Raw genomic sequence first — 18025 nt, 5'->3', positions numbered from 1 at the left:
ACTATTTCTCACATAGATTCTTGCCATCATCTCTCAAGTAGTCTCATATTCTGTTTCCAATTATTCCAGTGTAATTTTTCTACAAGCCTCATTTCGACTTGTCACTCCTCAGCTGTCCCTGTTAATTTCCTACTGTTCTTAGAATAGCACACAAGATTCTTCATATTTTGGCCTCTGCCTATCTTTTCCAATCTCTTTTCCAGTCCCTCGCAGGGTGTCTCATCTTGCCTTTCATACTTTTTTTTTTTTTTTTGCCCATGCTGTTCTCTCTTCCTAAAATGGCCTTTCCCCTCTTGCCTCTCTGGTTAATTCCTGCTTGTCCTTTAACTGTCACCTCGGGTGTCACTCCTGCAAGTCCTCATCTTGCCCTCCTCCTCTCCAGGGCCAACCTATCCATTAGGCTCTGTAGGCCCAATGCCTACTGAGGGTCTAGGATACTTTCAAGGTCCCATGAAAATGTTTTAATTTCTTTTAAAACCAGCCACATACCAAGAGAGAATATAATCCAACCTGGATTGTATTTATACCAACACAATTGTAAAATACAATTTTTATTTTTTATTTTTTTTTAAGGAGGAAGGGGCCCATGAAGGGAAAAATGTCGAGGGCCCATGAGAGTCATAGTGTGGACCTGCTCAGTTCCCCATCTATGTGCTGCTTCAAAGGACTGTGAACCCCTTGGTTATCCTCAGCACCTGGCATGATACCTGGTACATAGTAGTTCCCTCAATATATATTTAATAAGCAAATGCATGGAAGTTTCAGTATATAGTTAGATCCTGGCTTACAAATAGCTTCTACATTAAAACCTTTTTTGTAAGATTTTCTTTGAAACTCAGAACACATTTCCCATAGAAATAATATCAGATGTTTGTGGTTTGAGGCAAGAGAGGAAAGGCTCCCAGGCCAGTCCACGAAAATATATATAACCCATGTAACCCACAATGTTTCTGAAATACTATTCAAGTGCAGCCAAAAGCAGAAAAATCCAATGGTCCTGAAAGTTAACAAACAGAACAAGAGTTCTTCAACAGTTCAAGTTTACCTTGAACCCAAGTGTTTGACACTCTGCGAAGCCTGCCTTTCTCAAATTTCAAATTCGACGGCCTGCTGCAGACACTGTCTGCTTAACCACAGTGGCTACACCAGGGTCCCAAACTCTGTCTCGTGCCACCCTGCCAGGCAGATGGTGGCTTGGGCTGTGTGCTCTTTGTCTTGTCTCTCACTGCATCCATCTACTTCCTCTGCTGGCTCCCCTCCCCCAGCCAGCAGGGATTGGGGGGTGGGGGGTGGCAGTGGGGAAGGGTCCCCCAGTCAAAGGGCTGGCTGGCAGGTTGTGGCTATTCTGACCGTGGGCAGAGCAAAGCAGGAGAGAAGCATGGTAGAGCAGGTTAACCCTTCACACTTTAATGCTGCATTAAGCTCAATGCTGAACTGTGTTCAGATTTTTAAAATATTTTTTGAGACAGGATTACTCTGTCTCTCAGGCTGGAGTGCAGTGGCACACGATCACAGCTCACTGCAGCCTCAACCTCCTGGGCTCAGGTGATCCTCTCACCTCACCTCCTGAGTAGCTGGGATTACAGGCATGTGCCACCACACTCAGCTAAATTTTGTATTTTTGTAGAGACAGGGTTTCAACACGTGACAGGCTGGTTTTGAACTCCTGGACTCAAGCGATCCTCCTGCCTTGGCCTCCGAAAGTGCTGGGATTACAGGCGTCAGCCACTGTGCCTGGCCTTTTTATTTTATTTCTTAACAAAGAGAAAGGATTTAGGTTTAATCTTAAAGAGGGTTTATCCTGTGTGGTTGATAGTAGAGTTGTTTGTGTCTTGGGAACTGATGTTAGTAAACGCCTTCCTATTCAATATATTACATGAAGCTCTTTAAACAGTTTGTTAGGTGAAAAGCAAGGTTTCACTATCTTGACCACAGAGTATGCTGAGAGAGGGACAATTACCACACCCACCTGAGGAAAATGGATATGTATCCCATGGAAAGGCATTTTCTGAACTAGTCCAGTCCTATTGAGAAACAATGACCCCTTAACAGGATGAGGATTACAGCTTCAATGATTTTATAACATTGAGCCTCAACTCTCAGAATTTCTTAGGTAATCTGGAGAGCTTAAATAATTTATCCAAGGTCATGTGGCTGGTTAGAAACAAGGCAAAATAGTCTTGTATTTTTTAATGTCTTTATTAACCACAGACTTTTGTAAAGTTCTGACTCCATGTACTTACTGTCAGAAGATGTCTAGTTATTGGTGTTATAGGCTAATAACTGAAGCTCAATACAGAGAAATACCTCTTCTAACCTATTCAGGACAAAATGATGAGCCATGGTCTATCTGGCTTGCTAGGACTTTGGGGAAGTTTGGGCCAATTTATCATGTTGCTCCAGGGACTCTGAGTGCACTTCCCAAGCCGCTTTGGAGGGCAGGCTTCAGCTCTGCAGCTTATGGTCTGCAGAGTATGGTCTCTGTTCACCTTGCAATAATTTTAATAGCATCTGTGAGAGTAGAGCAGGTTTCAGATCAGAGACAGTGGCAGAGTCAGTGAAGATGCCATGTCAGGCATTTCTCATTTTCAATTAGAATAAATACCTTCAATTAGAATTGAATACCTCTCAATTAGATGAATACCATGTCAGGGATTTCTCATTTTTAATTCGATGAATAGTCATATTTCTTAGGCCCTTCTTACATGGAAATAAACTAGGAACATTTAATGTGTTATATTTAGGTGATGAGTACAGACTCATAGAATCTCAGGCCTAGGAGAAGATGGACAATCTTCTAAATTTTTTTAGGGCTCTCGAGAACCTGCACTTAAAATTTCTCAGTTAATTGCCAAGCCTGCTTTTAAAGACCAAAGGAGTTATTGTTTCCCTTTTCTTTTTTCTTTTCCTTTCTTTTTTTTTTTTTTTTTTTTTTTTGAGGTGGAGTCTCGCTGTGTTGCCCAGGCTAAATAAAGTGCAGTGGTGCAATCTCAGCTCACTGCAATCTCCACCTCCCAGTTTCAAGAGATTCTCCTGTCTCAGCCTCTCGAGTAGCTGGGATTACAGGCGCCCGCCACCATGCCCGGCTAATTTTTTGTATTTTTAGTAAAGATGGGGTTTCACCATGTTGGTCAGTCTGGTCTCGAACTCCTGACCTCAGTTGATCCACCCGCCTCGGCCTTCCAAAGTGCTGGGATTACAGGCCTGAGCCATTGCGCCCGGCCTTATTTCTCTTTTCTACACACTCAATATTTTGTCAGTTTGGGTCTCCGAGAAGTGAACACCAAGACAGGATTATACATACAGGAAATTTATTGGGGAAACACTTGTTGACGATAAAGGCGGAGGGAGCGGGAGTAGGTGAGGAGAACCTCCAGGCTGCATTGTGGGTCTGACACCTTCCAGAGAAGAAAGGGAAGGAAGGAGGCTGGAGCAGGAAAAGCCTCAGACTGCATTGCAGTTTTTGTTTGTTTGTTTGTTTGAGACCAAGTCTCACTCTGTCGCCCAGGCTGGAGTGCAGTGGTGTGATCTGGGCTCACTGCAAGCTCCGCCTCCAGAGTTCACGCCATTCTCCTGCCTCAGTAGCTGGGACTACAGGCACCTGCCTCCATGCCCGGCTAATTTTTTTGTATTTTTAGTAGAGATGGGGTTTCACTATGTTAGCCAGGATGGTCTCGCTCTCCTGACCTCGTGATCTGCCCGCCTGGGCCTCCCAAAGTGCTGGGATTACAGGCGTGAGCCACTGCGCCCAGCCTTCATTGTAGTTCTAAGAGAGCTCTCCAGGATCATAGAGGAGCCACCACTGGACAGAAATGGCCCAGTTCTAATACTGCTTTCATGCGTAGTCACTGCTAGGAGCAGCCTGGGGGAAGCATGGCCTGGGCCTGAGCATTGTGTCACACCTAAAGGTGTGACAACTGGAGGCTCTCAGTCAGTCGTGCTTCTCACAGCAGGTTCTCTTAAGTGATGCACCTCCATGACTACCACAAATATTTAACATCCTTAGCACATTTAGAAACAATCACAATTTGGTTCTGGCTTAGCCCGAATCCTCCTTTGCTCCCAAACCACCTGCAATCTATTATCTATTTCTTGACCCAATTGCCATCAGAGAAGCTAACACTGCTAGGGATCATATCTTAGTTTTCTCTTCTCCAGGTTAAATAACCCTTCTCCACTGCTCTCCTCTGAATCCTCTTAAGGTCTGCCAAGCCTCTTTGTCAAAGCAGAGAACCACAACCTGCACTCTGTATGAACAGGATGCTCTCAAGAGGTAATTTACAACAGTGATTAGGTACACAGACTCTGGTGACAGATGTCAGCTCATGGCCCAAATTGCCACATAATGGTTTGGAGGCCTTATGCAAGTACCTTAATTTTCTGGTCGTCTGTTTTTTCATTTGTAAAATATAAAAAACAATCACACTTACCTAGTGGGGTTAAGTAAGATAATACAGGTATACACTAAAAGTCCTTGGCATGTGGTAAGGGCTTCATAAACATCAGCATAAAATATTATTAACATTGTATCCAGTCTTGAGCTTAATTAATAAAAGGACCTTTGTTGCTGACTCATATCCAGTTTGTGGCCCATTTGCCTTTGCCTTGAGGTACTTTTGTTCATGGTTTGTTCACAGTAAGTAACTGCCCATGTGATATGGGTGTTTGTTTTTCCTTTCTAAATGTACCATACTATTTTTATTCTTGATCATTGACCCTCTGTCTGTCAGCTTTTCTGAATAGTCTGTTCTTCTGGGGATCAGTTAAAAGTTTTATTTTCATTTTGTTTTGTATTTTTTTAAATTTATTTTTAGTGATGCTGTGAAGCAAGAGATAAGAAGCTGCCTTGTGTCATTGCTAAAATATTTCCTCTCTGAGCTTTAACAGTTAATGCTTCTTCTGGATTCATAGTTGTTCTTAGGATTTCAGGAACCTGGCATAGCCACAAAACTTTTTGATCTTTGTTTAATGAATTCTTCAGTATTTTAAAGAGTAATGTGAATTTCTCAAATCATCTAATTATGATCTTAATTTGATCCTCTCCTATTGCCAATAATCTGAAAGGGAAGGGGAGGGTGTCAGCACCCCCTTGGAAATGCTAAGAATAATAACTGGCACATCATCTTAATTTTCTATCACATTTCATTTTATCTGAAGAGATTCCATGCTCATTGTCTCATCTGATATTCAAACCAACTCAAGAGTAGGTTGGTGAGAATTACTTGTGCTTATTTTGGAAGAAACAGAAATACAGAGAGAGAGATCATTTGCCCAAGTCATCTGAGAGGCCACTGGCAGCACCTGAAACAGGCCTTGGTTCTCCAAGTTTACCACTGTTAGCTTCATTTTGGCCAGACTGCCAAGTATGGTAGGATAGGGCTCCGCTCTCAGAATAAGGGCCTAGTGGCACAAACCTCTCTTTCTTCCATTATCCTGGGGTCTAGAACCACATGCCTTCATAAGTAGCCTCTCTTTGTGGTCCCCATAATGAATAAGGAGTTAGTCCTTGCAGCTTCCAAGCAGATCCACAGCTGGGACACTGAGTATCAGTCAACTGGCTCTCAAAGGGTGAAACCAAACTTTTGGGTTGTAACATAATGGCATGTAATGGGCCTCGTTTAACCATAAGTTATTATTTTAGGAATCTGAGCCCATGTCTGCCTCTTAATTATGCTACTCCTAAGCAAAATCATTAATAATTTTATACTCCCAGGATCAGAGTCCCATATGCAGTTGTGTGCATTTAATCCATGCTCAGTTGTCTCAGGAATTGACAAGCAATTCTTTGCTTAAATAAGCCATTCCTCTAGATAGTGTCCTAATGTAGACTTGAATCAAACAAGTGCTTTATTGAGGCTGGCAGGAATCTTAAATTTGAGCTCTGCCATCTGCAAATGGAATATTCTCACCTTTCTTACCTCCTTCCTCCCCTCCCCCAACATCCCCCACCATTTATCTTCTGCCTCTGTTATTGTTGCTTGCTCAGCATCCTTTACTCCATTCATTTGAAAGAATTACCCCTCCTCCATTCCACCTGGTTTTTGTGGGGCTGCCAATCATCAAATCTGTTTCATAGTCTTCACTAGTGTACAAATGTAACCAAATTAGTTCAAACAGCTTCTGGCTCCCATGGGTCATGTGGTAAGTGTGTTGCTAACTTTACAAGAAATCACCAAACTGTTTTCCAAAATGGTTGGACCATTTTAGGTTCCTACTAGTGATGTATAAGACAGTTGGCTACATAATTTGCTGGACTCAGTGCAAAATAAAATGTGGGGCCCATTGTTAAAAAAATGGGAAATATAAAGCTTTTTTCTTCTGCAGTCTTGACTTGTCATGGTGTTTTTTATTTGCTATTCATGCCATTAATTATCAGCATGAATTTTACTGCTGTTTCATCTTTATGTTATGCAATGCCAGAGTCTCTGCTTTTAATTATTTGGGCATATACTCAGAAACAGAATTGCTGAATCATATGGTAATTCTATTTTTAATTTTTTGAAAAATAACATGATTACTTTTTACTTACTTTGAGTCTTGCTGAACTCCCATGCATTATGCCCATCAGAATTCATGCTCACAGGTCACTGCAAACACTATATCTGAATGGAGCAGCAAGAAACAGCACACATATTGTGAGTATCTCCTCTGCTCACACTATCCTCCATTGCCTTATTGGACTTTGCTTACAAAACACTAGTTCTAAGGTAAAATTATTAAGAATTTCAGGCCAGGCATGGTGGCTCACACCTGTAATCCCAGCACTTTGGGAGGCCAAGGCAGGTGGATCACTTGAGGTCAAGAGTTCAAGACCAGCCTGGCCAACATGGTGAAACCTGTCTCTACTAAAAATACAAAAAATTAGCCGGTGTGGTGGTGGGTACCTGTAATCCCAGCTACACGGGAGGCTGAAGCAGGAGAATTGCTTGAAACTGGGAGGTGAAGGTTGCAGTGAGCCTAGATTGCGCCATTGCACTCCAGACTGGACAACAAGAGCAAAACTCCGCCTCAAAAAAAAAAAAAAAAAAAGAAAAAAAAAGAATTTAAAACAGTGACAGCAGAGTATTAAACCAAGTGTGGGGCTCATCTGAGCATGGCACCTGTGAAGCCAAGCCTGGGATGAGAATTCCAATTGTTCTACATTCTCCCTAGCAATCAATATTGTCAGGCTTTTTGATTCTAGCTATTTGTATGGATATGAAATGGTATCTTGTTATGGTTTTAATTTGAATGTCCATAATGATTGATGATGTCAGGTATTGCCTTGGTCTGTTTAGGCTGCTATAACAGAATACCATAGACTGGATATCTTACAAACAACAAATATTTATTTCTCACAGTTCTGGAGGTCGGGAAGTGCAAGATTAAGGCACGGGCATATTTGGTGTCTGGTGAGGGCTTACTTTCTGGTTCATAGATGGTTGACTTCACAAGCTTCTGGCTTCTTCATAAGTGGCTTCTTCCACAGGGTGGAAGGGGTGAGAGCTCGCTGGGATCTCTTTTATAAGGGCACTAATCCCAAATTCATGGGGGCTCCACCTGCATGGCCTAATAAACCCCCAAAGGCCCCACTTCCTAATACTATCACATTATAGCTTAGGATTTCAACATATGAATTTTGGAGACACACAAACATTTAACCCATAAGAGTTATCTTTTTCTGTACTTATTTTTTAATGTATCTTCATCTGTCTCTCTCTCTATAGGTGTCCTTGCCCATTTTACCCCATTGGTTTATTGTATTACTATTGAGTTGCAAGAATTCTTTATGTATTAGTATTATTCATTTGCAATTTATATCTACAGACATATACAAATATATGTCTGTAGATATATGTTTTATCCTCTCAGTCTCTGAATTTTTATTTTCTTAATAGTATCTTTGAAGAAAAAATAGTTTTTAATCTTGATGAAGTCCAGATTATCAATGTTTTTCTTTTTTGGTCCATGCTTTTTGTGTGGTACCTAAGAATCTTTGGCTATCCCAAAAATCACAAAGACTTTCTTCAGTTTTTATTGTTGTTGTTGTTGTTGTTGTTGTTTTCATTTAGTTTTTTAGCTTTTACATTTATATCTATGATCCATTTTGAGATCATTTTTAGTGTGGCAAGAGGCAAGAATCCAGGTAAATTTTGTTTGTCTGCATATGGATATCCGTTTGTACCAGCAGCATATGTTAAAAGACTATCCTCTTCACTGAATTTCTTCAGTGAAAATTAGTTGAACATATATGTGTGGGTCTATTTCTAGGCTCCCTAGTCTGTCCTATTGTCATTCTTATGTCATTCTACATAGAATTCTTATGTCATTCTACACTATTTTGACTGCCCTAGGTCCTTTGCATTTTCATATACATTTAAAACTCAGCTTGTTAATGTCTATGTAAAAGAACATTGGGATTTTGAGTGGGATTGCACTGAATCTATAGATCACTTTGGTGAACTGATATCTTAACAATATTGAATCTTCTAACCTATCAATATGGTATATATCTCCATTTATTTAGGTCTTTTTAAATTTCTCTAAGCAGTGATTTGTATTTTTAATTGTGTTTTGTACATCTTGTTAAATTTATGCCTAAGCATTTCAAGGTGTCTGAAGTTATTATAAATATTATTTTTTCACACTTTCAATTTCCAACCATTTATTATTCACATATACCTGTACAATTGATTTTTGTATTTTGAGCTTATATTCTCTGACCTTGCTGAATTTACTTATTTAATAGCTTTTAAAAGTATTTCTTATTATATTCTATGTACTGAATGTCATTTGCAAATCAAGATACTTTTGCTTTTTCCTTTTCAATATATATGCTTTTTTTTTTTTTTTTTTTTTTTACTTTTTAACACTATCTAGGACCTTCATTACAGGGTTAAGTAGAAGTGGTGAGAGTGCACATCATTGCCTTGTTTCTGCTGTTAGTGGAAAGCATTCAGTCTTTCACTATTAAGTATGTTAGTTCTAGGGTTTTCATAGATGCTGTGATGATTAGTTTATATGACAACTTGGCTGGGCCATAGTGCCCAGCTATTTGGTCAGATATTATTCTGGATGTTTCTGGGAAGGTGTTTTTTGGATGAGATTAGCATTTCAATCAGTGGATTTTGAGTAAAGCAGATTTCTTTCCATAATGTGGGCAGGCCTCATCCAAACAGTTGATGGTAGAACCAACACTGACCTCTTCTGAGCAAGAAGGAATTTTGCCAGCAGACTGCCCTGAACTACAACTGTAATTCTTTCCTGGGTCTCTATCCTGCTGGCCTACACTGCAAATTTTGGCTATACCAAGCTTCACAATCATATGGGCCAATTCCTTAAAATGAATATTTCTCTCTCATATATATATGTGTGTGTGTATATACACACACACATATACTTTCATACTACACACACACATATTCTCACATATATACATACATATTCTCACATATATACATATGTGTGTATGTATGTATATATACACACATCCACAAATTTTGATATTTTATATTTTTAGTTTTATTCAATTCAAAACATTTTCTAATTATCTTATGATTTCTTCTTTCACCTACAAATTATTTAGGATTTGTTTTACTTCCAAGATGTTACGGGGGCTTCCTGAAAACCTTATTGTTATTGATTTTGAATTCAATTCCCATATGATCAGAGAACAGACGGGGTTTCACCGTGTTAGCCAGGATGGTCTCAGTCTCCTGACCTTATGATCTGCCCACCTCAGCCTCCCAAAGTGCTGGGATTACAGGTGTGAGCCACTGCACCTGGCCTAATGTATTTTCAGAGATAAAGTTGGACATTAATTAAACAGGTGAAAACGGATCTTATTCAGTAACTATTGCAGTAGAGAAAAGAGCTGAGTGATTCCTACACAGATAACTGGGTGTTTTAAAAGACCCATGAGAGGAATAGGGAGGGAGAGCAAGTAGAGGGCTTGAGCAGTGTCAGGAAAGTGACAAAATTTCAAAAAGTGGGTACAAGGGTTGGCCAATGTAAATATGATTAGGCCATCTGTGTTTGTTTACTGCCATTTATAAAGTTAGACTTCTACCTTCCCACAGAGACTGAGAGATAGAGGTCCTATCCTTTCTAATGATTACATTTCAAAGGAATGGCTTTTAGGTCCTTGGGAAAGACAATCCTGAGTTGTAGGAGATACATGTATATCCCAAATGGGCAGAGAAAAGATTTGTAGTTCTAAGCTTTTTAAGGTAAATACTCTAGGAAAGGGAGGTCAGGGACCTTTCCCCAGGTGTTGGCTGGAACAAATGGTAAATTCTTTGGCAGCCTTGAGTTTTTCTAGGCAGGATCTCAAGAGGGTGCTGGATCATCCCAGGAGCATGGGGCCTTTGCCTGCCAGAAGTCATGTTAGAGTTTGGCCAAGTCTTTTAGTGCAGGGGTTTGGATGTAGTCATTCATGCTGAGAGTTTCTGCAGTTCTCAGCATCCTTATCACTCTTCCCCTGTCCCATTTCCCACTTCCCATATTTAACTTCCCATTTCAAACTTCTCACTTCATATATATAAAAACTTCAAAGCAATATAATTCTATTCTCCCATTCATCATTTGTGTTATCATATCTTTGATTTCTATACCTACATTATAGACTCACCTTATAATGCTAGTTTTTGTTTTCACAATCAGTTTTCATTTAAGGAAATTACAGGAAGAGGGATGCAGCCTTGTATATTAACCTACCTACTTAACATTTCTGGTGGCTTGCTTTCTTTTCTACAGATTTGCATCTCTATCTGGTATACTTTCCCTTCAGCTTCAAGGACAGTGTAGTGCAGAACTACTAGTGGCAGATTCTCCCAGCTTTTTGTTATCTGAAAATGTTTTATTTATTTATTTATTTATTTTTTGGAGACAGAGTCTCACTCTGTCACCCAGGCTAGAGGGCAGTGGCGTGGTCTCTGCTCACGGCAACCTCCGCCTCCCAGGTTCAAGTGATTCTCCTGCTTCAGCCTCCCAAGTAGTTGGGATTACTGGCTAATTTTTTGTATTTTTAGTAGAGACTGGGTTTCACCATGTTGGCCAGGCTGGTCAGAAACTCCTAACCTCAGATGATCCACCCACCTCGGCCTCCCAAAGTGCTGGGATTACAGGCATGAGCCACCACACCAGGCCTGAAAATGTTTTATTTCTTCCTCATTTTTGAAAGATTTTTTGTTGTTGTTGGATATAGCATTCTGGGTTGACAGTTTTTTTCCCTTTCAGTATTTTAATGATTTTATATTTTTGACTTCTGGCCTCCATTGTTTCTGATGAGAAGTAGTGTATGTGATAACTTTTTCCTCTTGTTGTTTATAAGAGATTTTATCTTCAGTTTTCTACAGCTTGACTGTGATGTCCCAAGCTATAGTTTCCTTTGAATGTATTTTGTTTGTGATTTAGAAAACTTTTGGGATCTGTAAGTTTTCATAGAATTTTAGGAAATTTTGGCCATTTTATCTTCAAGTGTTTTTTACACCTCAGTCTATTTGTTTTTCTTTTGGGTCTCCTACTATACGTATGTCAGTCTGTTTGAAATTTTTCCAGTAGACCTTGGGTTTATCTCATTACGATGCTGATGAATAAATCATGTATAATGTCTGGTTGAAAATCAGGGTCAAATGAATAATAAGGTCATCTTGAGAGAAGTTACCAAAATATGCAGTCTTGTGTAAAATTGTATGTGTGTGTGTGTGTGTGTGGGTGTGTAAGAAGGGAGGTGTTGAGGCTTGTTTATCACCCCATGATGATATAGGGGTTAGGACCACTAGCTCTGGAGACAGATATACTTGTTTTGAATTATAACTGCCATTTACTAATTGTGTTATCTTAGGCAAGTTACTTAGCCTTTTGACTTCTTTCAGGATTTTTAATTTATCTTTGATTTTCTGTAGTTTGAAAATGATATGCCCAGGTGTAATTTGTTTGTGTTTGGCATTTATCCTGCTTGGTGTTCTCTGAGCTTCCAGGAGCTGTGGTTTGGTATCTGACATTAATTTGGGGATAATCCTAGTCTTTATTGTTTCAAATATTTCTTTTCTTTCCTTTCTCTTTTTCTTCTTCTGGAATTCCTATTATATGTGTGTTACACCTTCATAATTGTCTCATAGTCCTTGAATATTCTGGTTTTTTTTGTCTTTGTCCTCTTTGCTTTTCAGCTTTGGTTTCTGTTAAGATACCCTAAAACTCAGAACTCTTTCCTTAGCTGTGTCCAGTCTACTAATAAGCCCACCAAAGGCAGCCTTGATTTGTGTTAGTATTTTTGATCTCTAGCATTTCATTTTGATTCTTAGGATTTCCATCCCTGCTTACATTGCCCATCTGTTCTTCCATGCTGTCTACTTTATCCATTAATCATAGTTGTTTTAAATCCCTAGACTGATGATATTTCTTCTAGTATTTCTGCTATATCTGGGTTTAAGCCAGCTCTGTCTTCAAATACTGTTTTTTGGCCATTGTGATGGTTAATACTGAGTGTCATTTTGATTGGATTGAAGGATGCAAAGTATTGATCCTAGGTGCGTCTGTGAGGGTATCGCCAAAGGAGATTAACATTTGAGTCCACGGGTTGGGAAAGGCAGACCCACCCTTAATCTGGGTGGGCACCTTCTAATCAGCTGCCAGCACAGCTAGACTGTAAAGCAGGGAGAAAAACGTGAAAAGACAAGACTGGCCTAGCCTCCCAGCCTACATCTTTCTCCGGTGCTGGACCCTTCCTGCCCTTGAACATCAGACTCCAGGTTCTTCAGTTTTGGGACTTGGACTGGCTCTCCTCGCTCCTCAGCTTGCAGATGGCCTATTATTGTGGGACCTTGTGATCATGTGAGTTAATACTTAATAAACTCATATATATATATATATATATATATATATATATATATATATATATATATATCTCCTGTTAGTTCTGTCCCTCTAGAGAACCCTAATACAGCCATTATATCTTCAAATATTTTAGTATGCCTTGCAATTTTTTCTTGATACCTGGACATGATGAATTTGGTAAAAAGGAACTGCTGTAAACAGGCCTTTAATGATGTGATGATAAGGTATAGGGTGAGCTGAAGCATTACACTGTCCTATTATTAGGTATTAGTCTTTTAGTGAGCCTATGCCTCTGGACTGTAAACTTCACAAGTGTCCTTCAGTTTTTCTTCTCCTCCCCTTTAATGGGATAGAATGGCTACAGTGGACCTGAGTTGGATATTATCCTTGTATTTGTTAATCTTTCTTACCAGTCTCTTGCTTAAACCCTCAACTCTCTTGCCCCTCTCCTGCTTTTTCGTACTCACTTAGCTAAACCATAACCACTGGTAAAATTTAACTTGATGCTCACACTCTCTAGCACCTGAATATGGCTTGAGAAAAATACCCAGCTGTCTATATTGACTGTTCTCATCTATATCGACTAGTCTCATTTAAATTCATTATTACCAATCTCATGTGGAATCTTATTGCTTCCTAGCAGTAATATTGTATTTCCTTAGTGCACTTGTGCCCTGTCATTCTAGGTAACTATTTTATATCTTATTATTTAAAATTCCATTACTTTCTGTTCCATTCTTATTCTAGATAATAATCTACTCTCTATTTCACTTAGAAAATAGAAATAATTACACAAGAACATCTACAAGCTTGTGCTACTACATCTACCACTCACCCGCTTCTCTGCCCATGCATGCTCTTTTCTCACATATTGTCTGTGCTTCAAATTAAGATCAACCCTTCCATTTGTTCAATCAACCATTCTTCAACCATCCAGCAAAACTGCTTTGACAAATATCTACTGTCTCCTGCATCAACAGTTTTTATTCTTGTACTGGATCATTCCTTCAGTATGCAAGGGTATTTTAAAAACTCTCTCTTGATTTCACTTACCCTTCCAACTACCATACCCTCTCTCCACTTTCCTTCACTGCAAAATTCCTTGGAAGGAGTTGTTTACATTCCATATTTCCAACTTCTCTCTCCCCTAGGTCTTGCTAGAACACATTCCAGTCAGACTTTAGACCCCACCAGTCTACTTAAGTTTTTCTTATCAAAGTCACCAATGCCCACCAGGTTTCTAAATCCTTTGGCTAATTATCAGTCCTCATCTTAATTGACCTACCATCATGATTTCAGTTGATAACTCCCTCATCCTCTTTCTGTAGCTTCCAAGATACCAGTCTCCTGGCTTTCCTTCCATATTACTGACCTCTTCTCAATCTCCTGGCTCCTCATTTTTTTTAACCTCTTAATGATGAATTTTTCCAGGCTCTGTTCTTGTACACTAACTGCCTTAATTATTTCATTAACTTTCATGGCTTTAGAAACCTTTTATAAGCTGATTCCTCCCAAAGTTATATCCACAGACATCTCCCCCAAATGTAAAACTTTTATATCCAACTGCTTACAGGTATCTTATCTTGGGTGTATAATAGGCACCCAAACTTAGTATGTCTGCCTGATCGCATAATCTTGACACAGCTCAAACTGGTTCCCCTAACCCAGTTTTCCCCATTTCAGTAAATGGTAAATCCATACCAGTCACTCAGGACAAAAAGATGTCTTTTTATTAGTTATCTATTGCTGTGTAACAAATTACTGCAAACTTAGCAGCTTACAATATACCACGTTTATTATATTACAGTTTCTGTGGGTCAGGAGTCTGAGCATGTCTTAGCTGGGTTCTCTGTTTCAGGGTCTCTCTCATAAGGCTGAAAACAAGATATCAGCCAAGGCTGGGGTCTCATCTGAAGGCTCGACTGAGAAAGATCTACTTCAGAGCTCACCTGTTTTTGGCAAGATTCAGCTCCTTGAGGGCTGTTGGATTGAGGGCCTCTGTTCCTAGCTGGTTGTTGGCCAGCGGCCACCGTAAGTTCCTTGCCACATGGGCCTCTCCAAAATGGCAGCCTGTTTCATCAAAGCATGCAAACTAAGAAGGCAATAGAGTCTGCTAGTATGACAGATGTAACAATATCACATAATCTAATCATGAAAGTGACATCCCACCACCTTTGTAATATTCTTCTAATTAGAAGCAGGCCACTGGGTCCAGCCTACCCTCAAGGGAAGACTATTACACAAGGGCATGAATACCAGATGGCAGGGATAATTGGGGGACATCTTAGAGTCTCCAGCCACATCATCCTTGACTCCTCTTTTTCTTTTGCCTACACAACCAATCCATAAGCAAATTCTATTGGCTTTGCCTTCAATATATTCAGAAACAACTACTTCTAACCACCATCACTACTACCACTCTGTTCCTAGCCATTGTTCTCTTTCCACTGGATTATTGTGGTGGCCTCCTAACTGGTCTCCCTGCTTCTGCCTTTGCCCATTTTCAGTACAAAAATAAGAGCGATTCCATTAAAATGTAAATCATATAATGCAACTTCCTATCTTACTTGAAAAAGCCAAAATTCTTAAAATGATTATCAAGCTTCTACATGATCTCGTCCCTGGCTATCTCTCTGATCTTGTTCCCTATGATTGTTCCTCTGCTCACTTAACTTCAGCCATTTAGGCTAGATATTGCTCAAAAAACACACTCCCATTATAGGGCCCTTTATTACACATTACCTCTGCCTAGAAAATCCTCCCTCCATTACTGCATAGCCAACTTCTTCACCTCATTTAAGTCTTTACTCAAATGTCATCTTTATAGCAATGCTTTCCCTAAATAATCTGTATGAAATTGCAAACTCCTGTTCCCTACTTCTCTTCCCTGCTTTTATTCCTCCATAACACATATCACCAACTGTATTAGTCCATTTTTACACTTCTATAAATAACTACCTGAGACTGAGTGATTTATGAAGAGGTTTAATTGACTGAGTTCTGCATGGCTGGGGAGACCTCAGGAAACTCACAATCATGGTGGAAGGTGACAGGCAGGCAAGCACCTTCTTCACAAGGCAGCAGGAGAAAGAGAGTGAGGAGAGAACTGCCAAGCACTTTTAAACCATCAGATCTTATGAGAACTCATTCACTATCATGAAAACAGCATGAAGGAAACTGCCCCCATGATCCAATCATCTCCCACCAGGTCCCCTCCCTTGACATGTGGGGATTACAATTTGAGATGAGATTTGGGGACACAGAGCCAAACCATATCAAATAAATAAGCTAACTGCTTATTTATTAATTGACCGCCACTCTGCACTAGAATGTAGGCTCCACAGGAGAGGAGATTTTTCTGTGATTTTTCTATCCACAGTAACTTGAACAGGATAGTGACTTAATAACTATTTGTTGAATGAATGAATGCTTTTAGATATATTTAATCCACCTGGAATTAACTTTTATGAATGGTTGGAGATAAGAATGTGGCTTAGCCAATTTTTCCCTTCTAAACAGATGGCCAATTATCTCAACATTGTGTGTTGAACAATCTATTAAACCACTCCTGCCCCCCAACTTAAAATGTCTTTTTTTTTTTCTAAATGGAAAGGCTGTTCCATGGAATACCACCTATTTATTAGTGTTTAATGTTCTCATTTTATGGCATCCTTTAATGAGACTTGGCCTACTGAACACTGGAGCTGGATGATGATTCTGTATTCTCAGAACAAATTTATGGATCGTCACTCTGACATTTCATATGACTCAGCATCTTTGGATTTATAGATTTTTGTTTCATGCTAAATGACCAAAAGATCACAATGTTGATACTGATGATGATGAACCCATGAATCCATTGGCCATTGCATCCTTTGAGGAAGAGAGGTGGCAAACAATGATGAATTAAGTCACATTAACAGTAGTAAAACTTGTCTGGCTCATTAATCATTTTATTGCTGGAGCCTAGAATAGTACTCACATATCATAGGTGTTCAAATGTTCAATTGATGAATAGAACATCTGCTGTCTTGAAATATTTTAAAAATTTCATGTGGTGGGTGTGTTATGGGGATACAAGGTGAGGTTTTCTCCTGTGCTTAAGGTAAGAATTGTTATGTTTGTGAATTGTTGTAACTGAACAGAAGAATTTCCTCACATTTAGGATTGGCTAACATTCTCCTTGGCAGCTTCATGAATCAGCAACCTCCACATCAGTGGAAGTACTGAGTTAGGTAAGCATCTGTCAGAAGTCACATAGGAGAGATTCCAGCTTTGAGAAGTGAGTTGGAAGAGATAACTATGATAGGTAGAAAAACAATGCCCCCACCTCACCCTCTGAAGATGTTTACATCCTAGTGTCTAGAATCTATAAATATGTTGCCCTATATGGAAAAAGATCTTGTAGATGTGATTAAATTAAAAACCTTAAAATAGGGAGATGATCCTGGATTATCAGGGCAGGCCCAATCTATTCACGTGTCCTCAGAGAAGCTTTCCCTGCTGAGTTGAGTCAGAGGAAAATGTGAAGAATGGTCAGAGATGCAACACTGCTGGCTTTGAAGATGGAGGAAGAGGGCCACAAACCACATTCGATCGGTTTCTAAAGGGTAGAAAGGGCAAGGAAAAGATTTACCTCTGCACCCTCCACTAAGGATCACAGTCCTGCCAACACCTGGATTTTAGCCCCATGAGAACTGTGTTGGATTTCTAATGCACAGAACTGTAAGAAAATTTATCTGTGTGTTTTAATCCATCAAATTTGTGGAAAATGAATACAGTGATCTTTAAGGCTATTTCCCATATTTTCCAGATCTAAGAATCCAAAATGCTAAACTGTCAGAGGAGTGATTGGATTAGAGTCAGGAACACAATTCCAACAGTAAGGGTTATTAAACACAGAAGTGGTTACAGCAAAATTGAGCAGACAGTGTAAATAAATAAACAAACATGGAAGTGGTTTATTAAGCACACCGTGAAATCTCTATCTCCAAGGAGCTTAAAAATGAGAGTGGATGAATGCTACCTGTCTCAAACTCAGTCTGAAGTTTCATCACCCAATGTGCTGAGGATGAAGCTAAATCACTTTCTACCCCTCTGGATTCTGTAAAAGGAAGCCTGAAGCAAAAACAGGCAGAGTTTCCTTAAGATTGGGGCAAACTGCCTTTAAATGAGAATAGTTTCCCTTCTGAAAGTTTTAGGAGTTTTC

The 18025-nt window shown here is 39.5% G+C and overlaps 1 protein-coding gene across 17 annotated transcripts in view; it reads left to right on the top strand.

The window, feature by feature from the left end:
* RNF6 (ring finger protein 6) overlaps nt 1-18025 on the top strand; it is a 140234-nt gene that overhangs the window by 15721 nt on the left and 106488 nt on the right. The window contains exons 6-7 of one of the 17 annotated variants that reach the window (XR_008512513.2): nt 574-710; nt 4159-4569. The exons of 14 other annotated variants lie outside the window; for them this stretch is intronic. Coding sequence is in view for 1 of the 3 variants with exons in the window: in XM_054528730.2 (XP_054384705.2) it covers nt 574-615 (42 nt within the window). In the remaining 2 variants the exon portion in view is untranslated. Of the gene's footprint in view, nt 1-573; nt 742-4158; nt 4570-18025 lie in introns of those variants that run through there. 2 more of the 17 variants (XR_008512512.2, XM_054528730.2) reach the window with 2 other exon arrangements.

Source organism: Pongo abelii, chromosome 14, assembly GCF_028885655.2.
Source record: "Pongo abelii isolate AG06213 chromosome 14, NHGRI_mPonAbe1-v2.0_pri, whole genome shotgun sequence".
NCBI lineage: Eukaryota > Metazoa > Chordata > Mammalia > Primates > Hominidae > Pongo > Pongo abelii.
The sequence above is the reverse complement of the archived record's forward strand: the minus strand, read 5'-3'. Positions and strand labels throughout refer to the sequence as shown.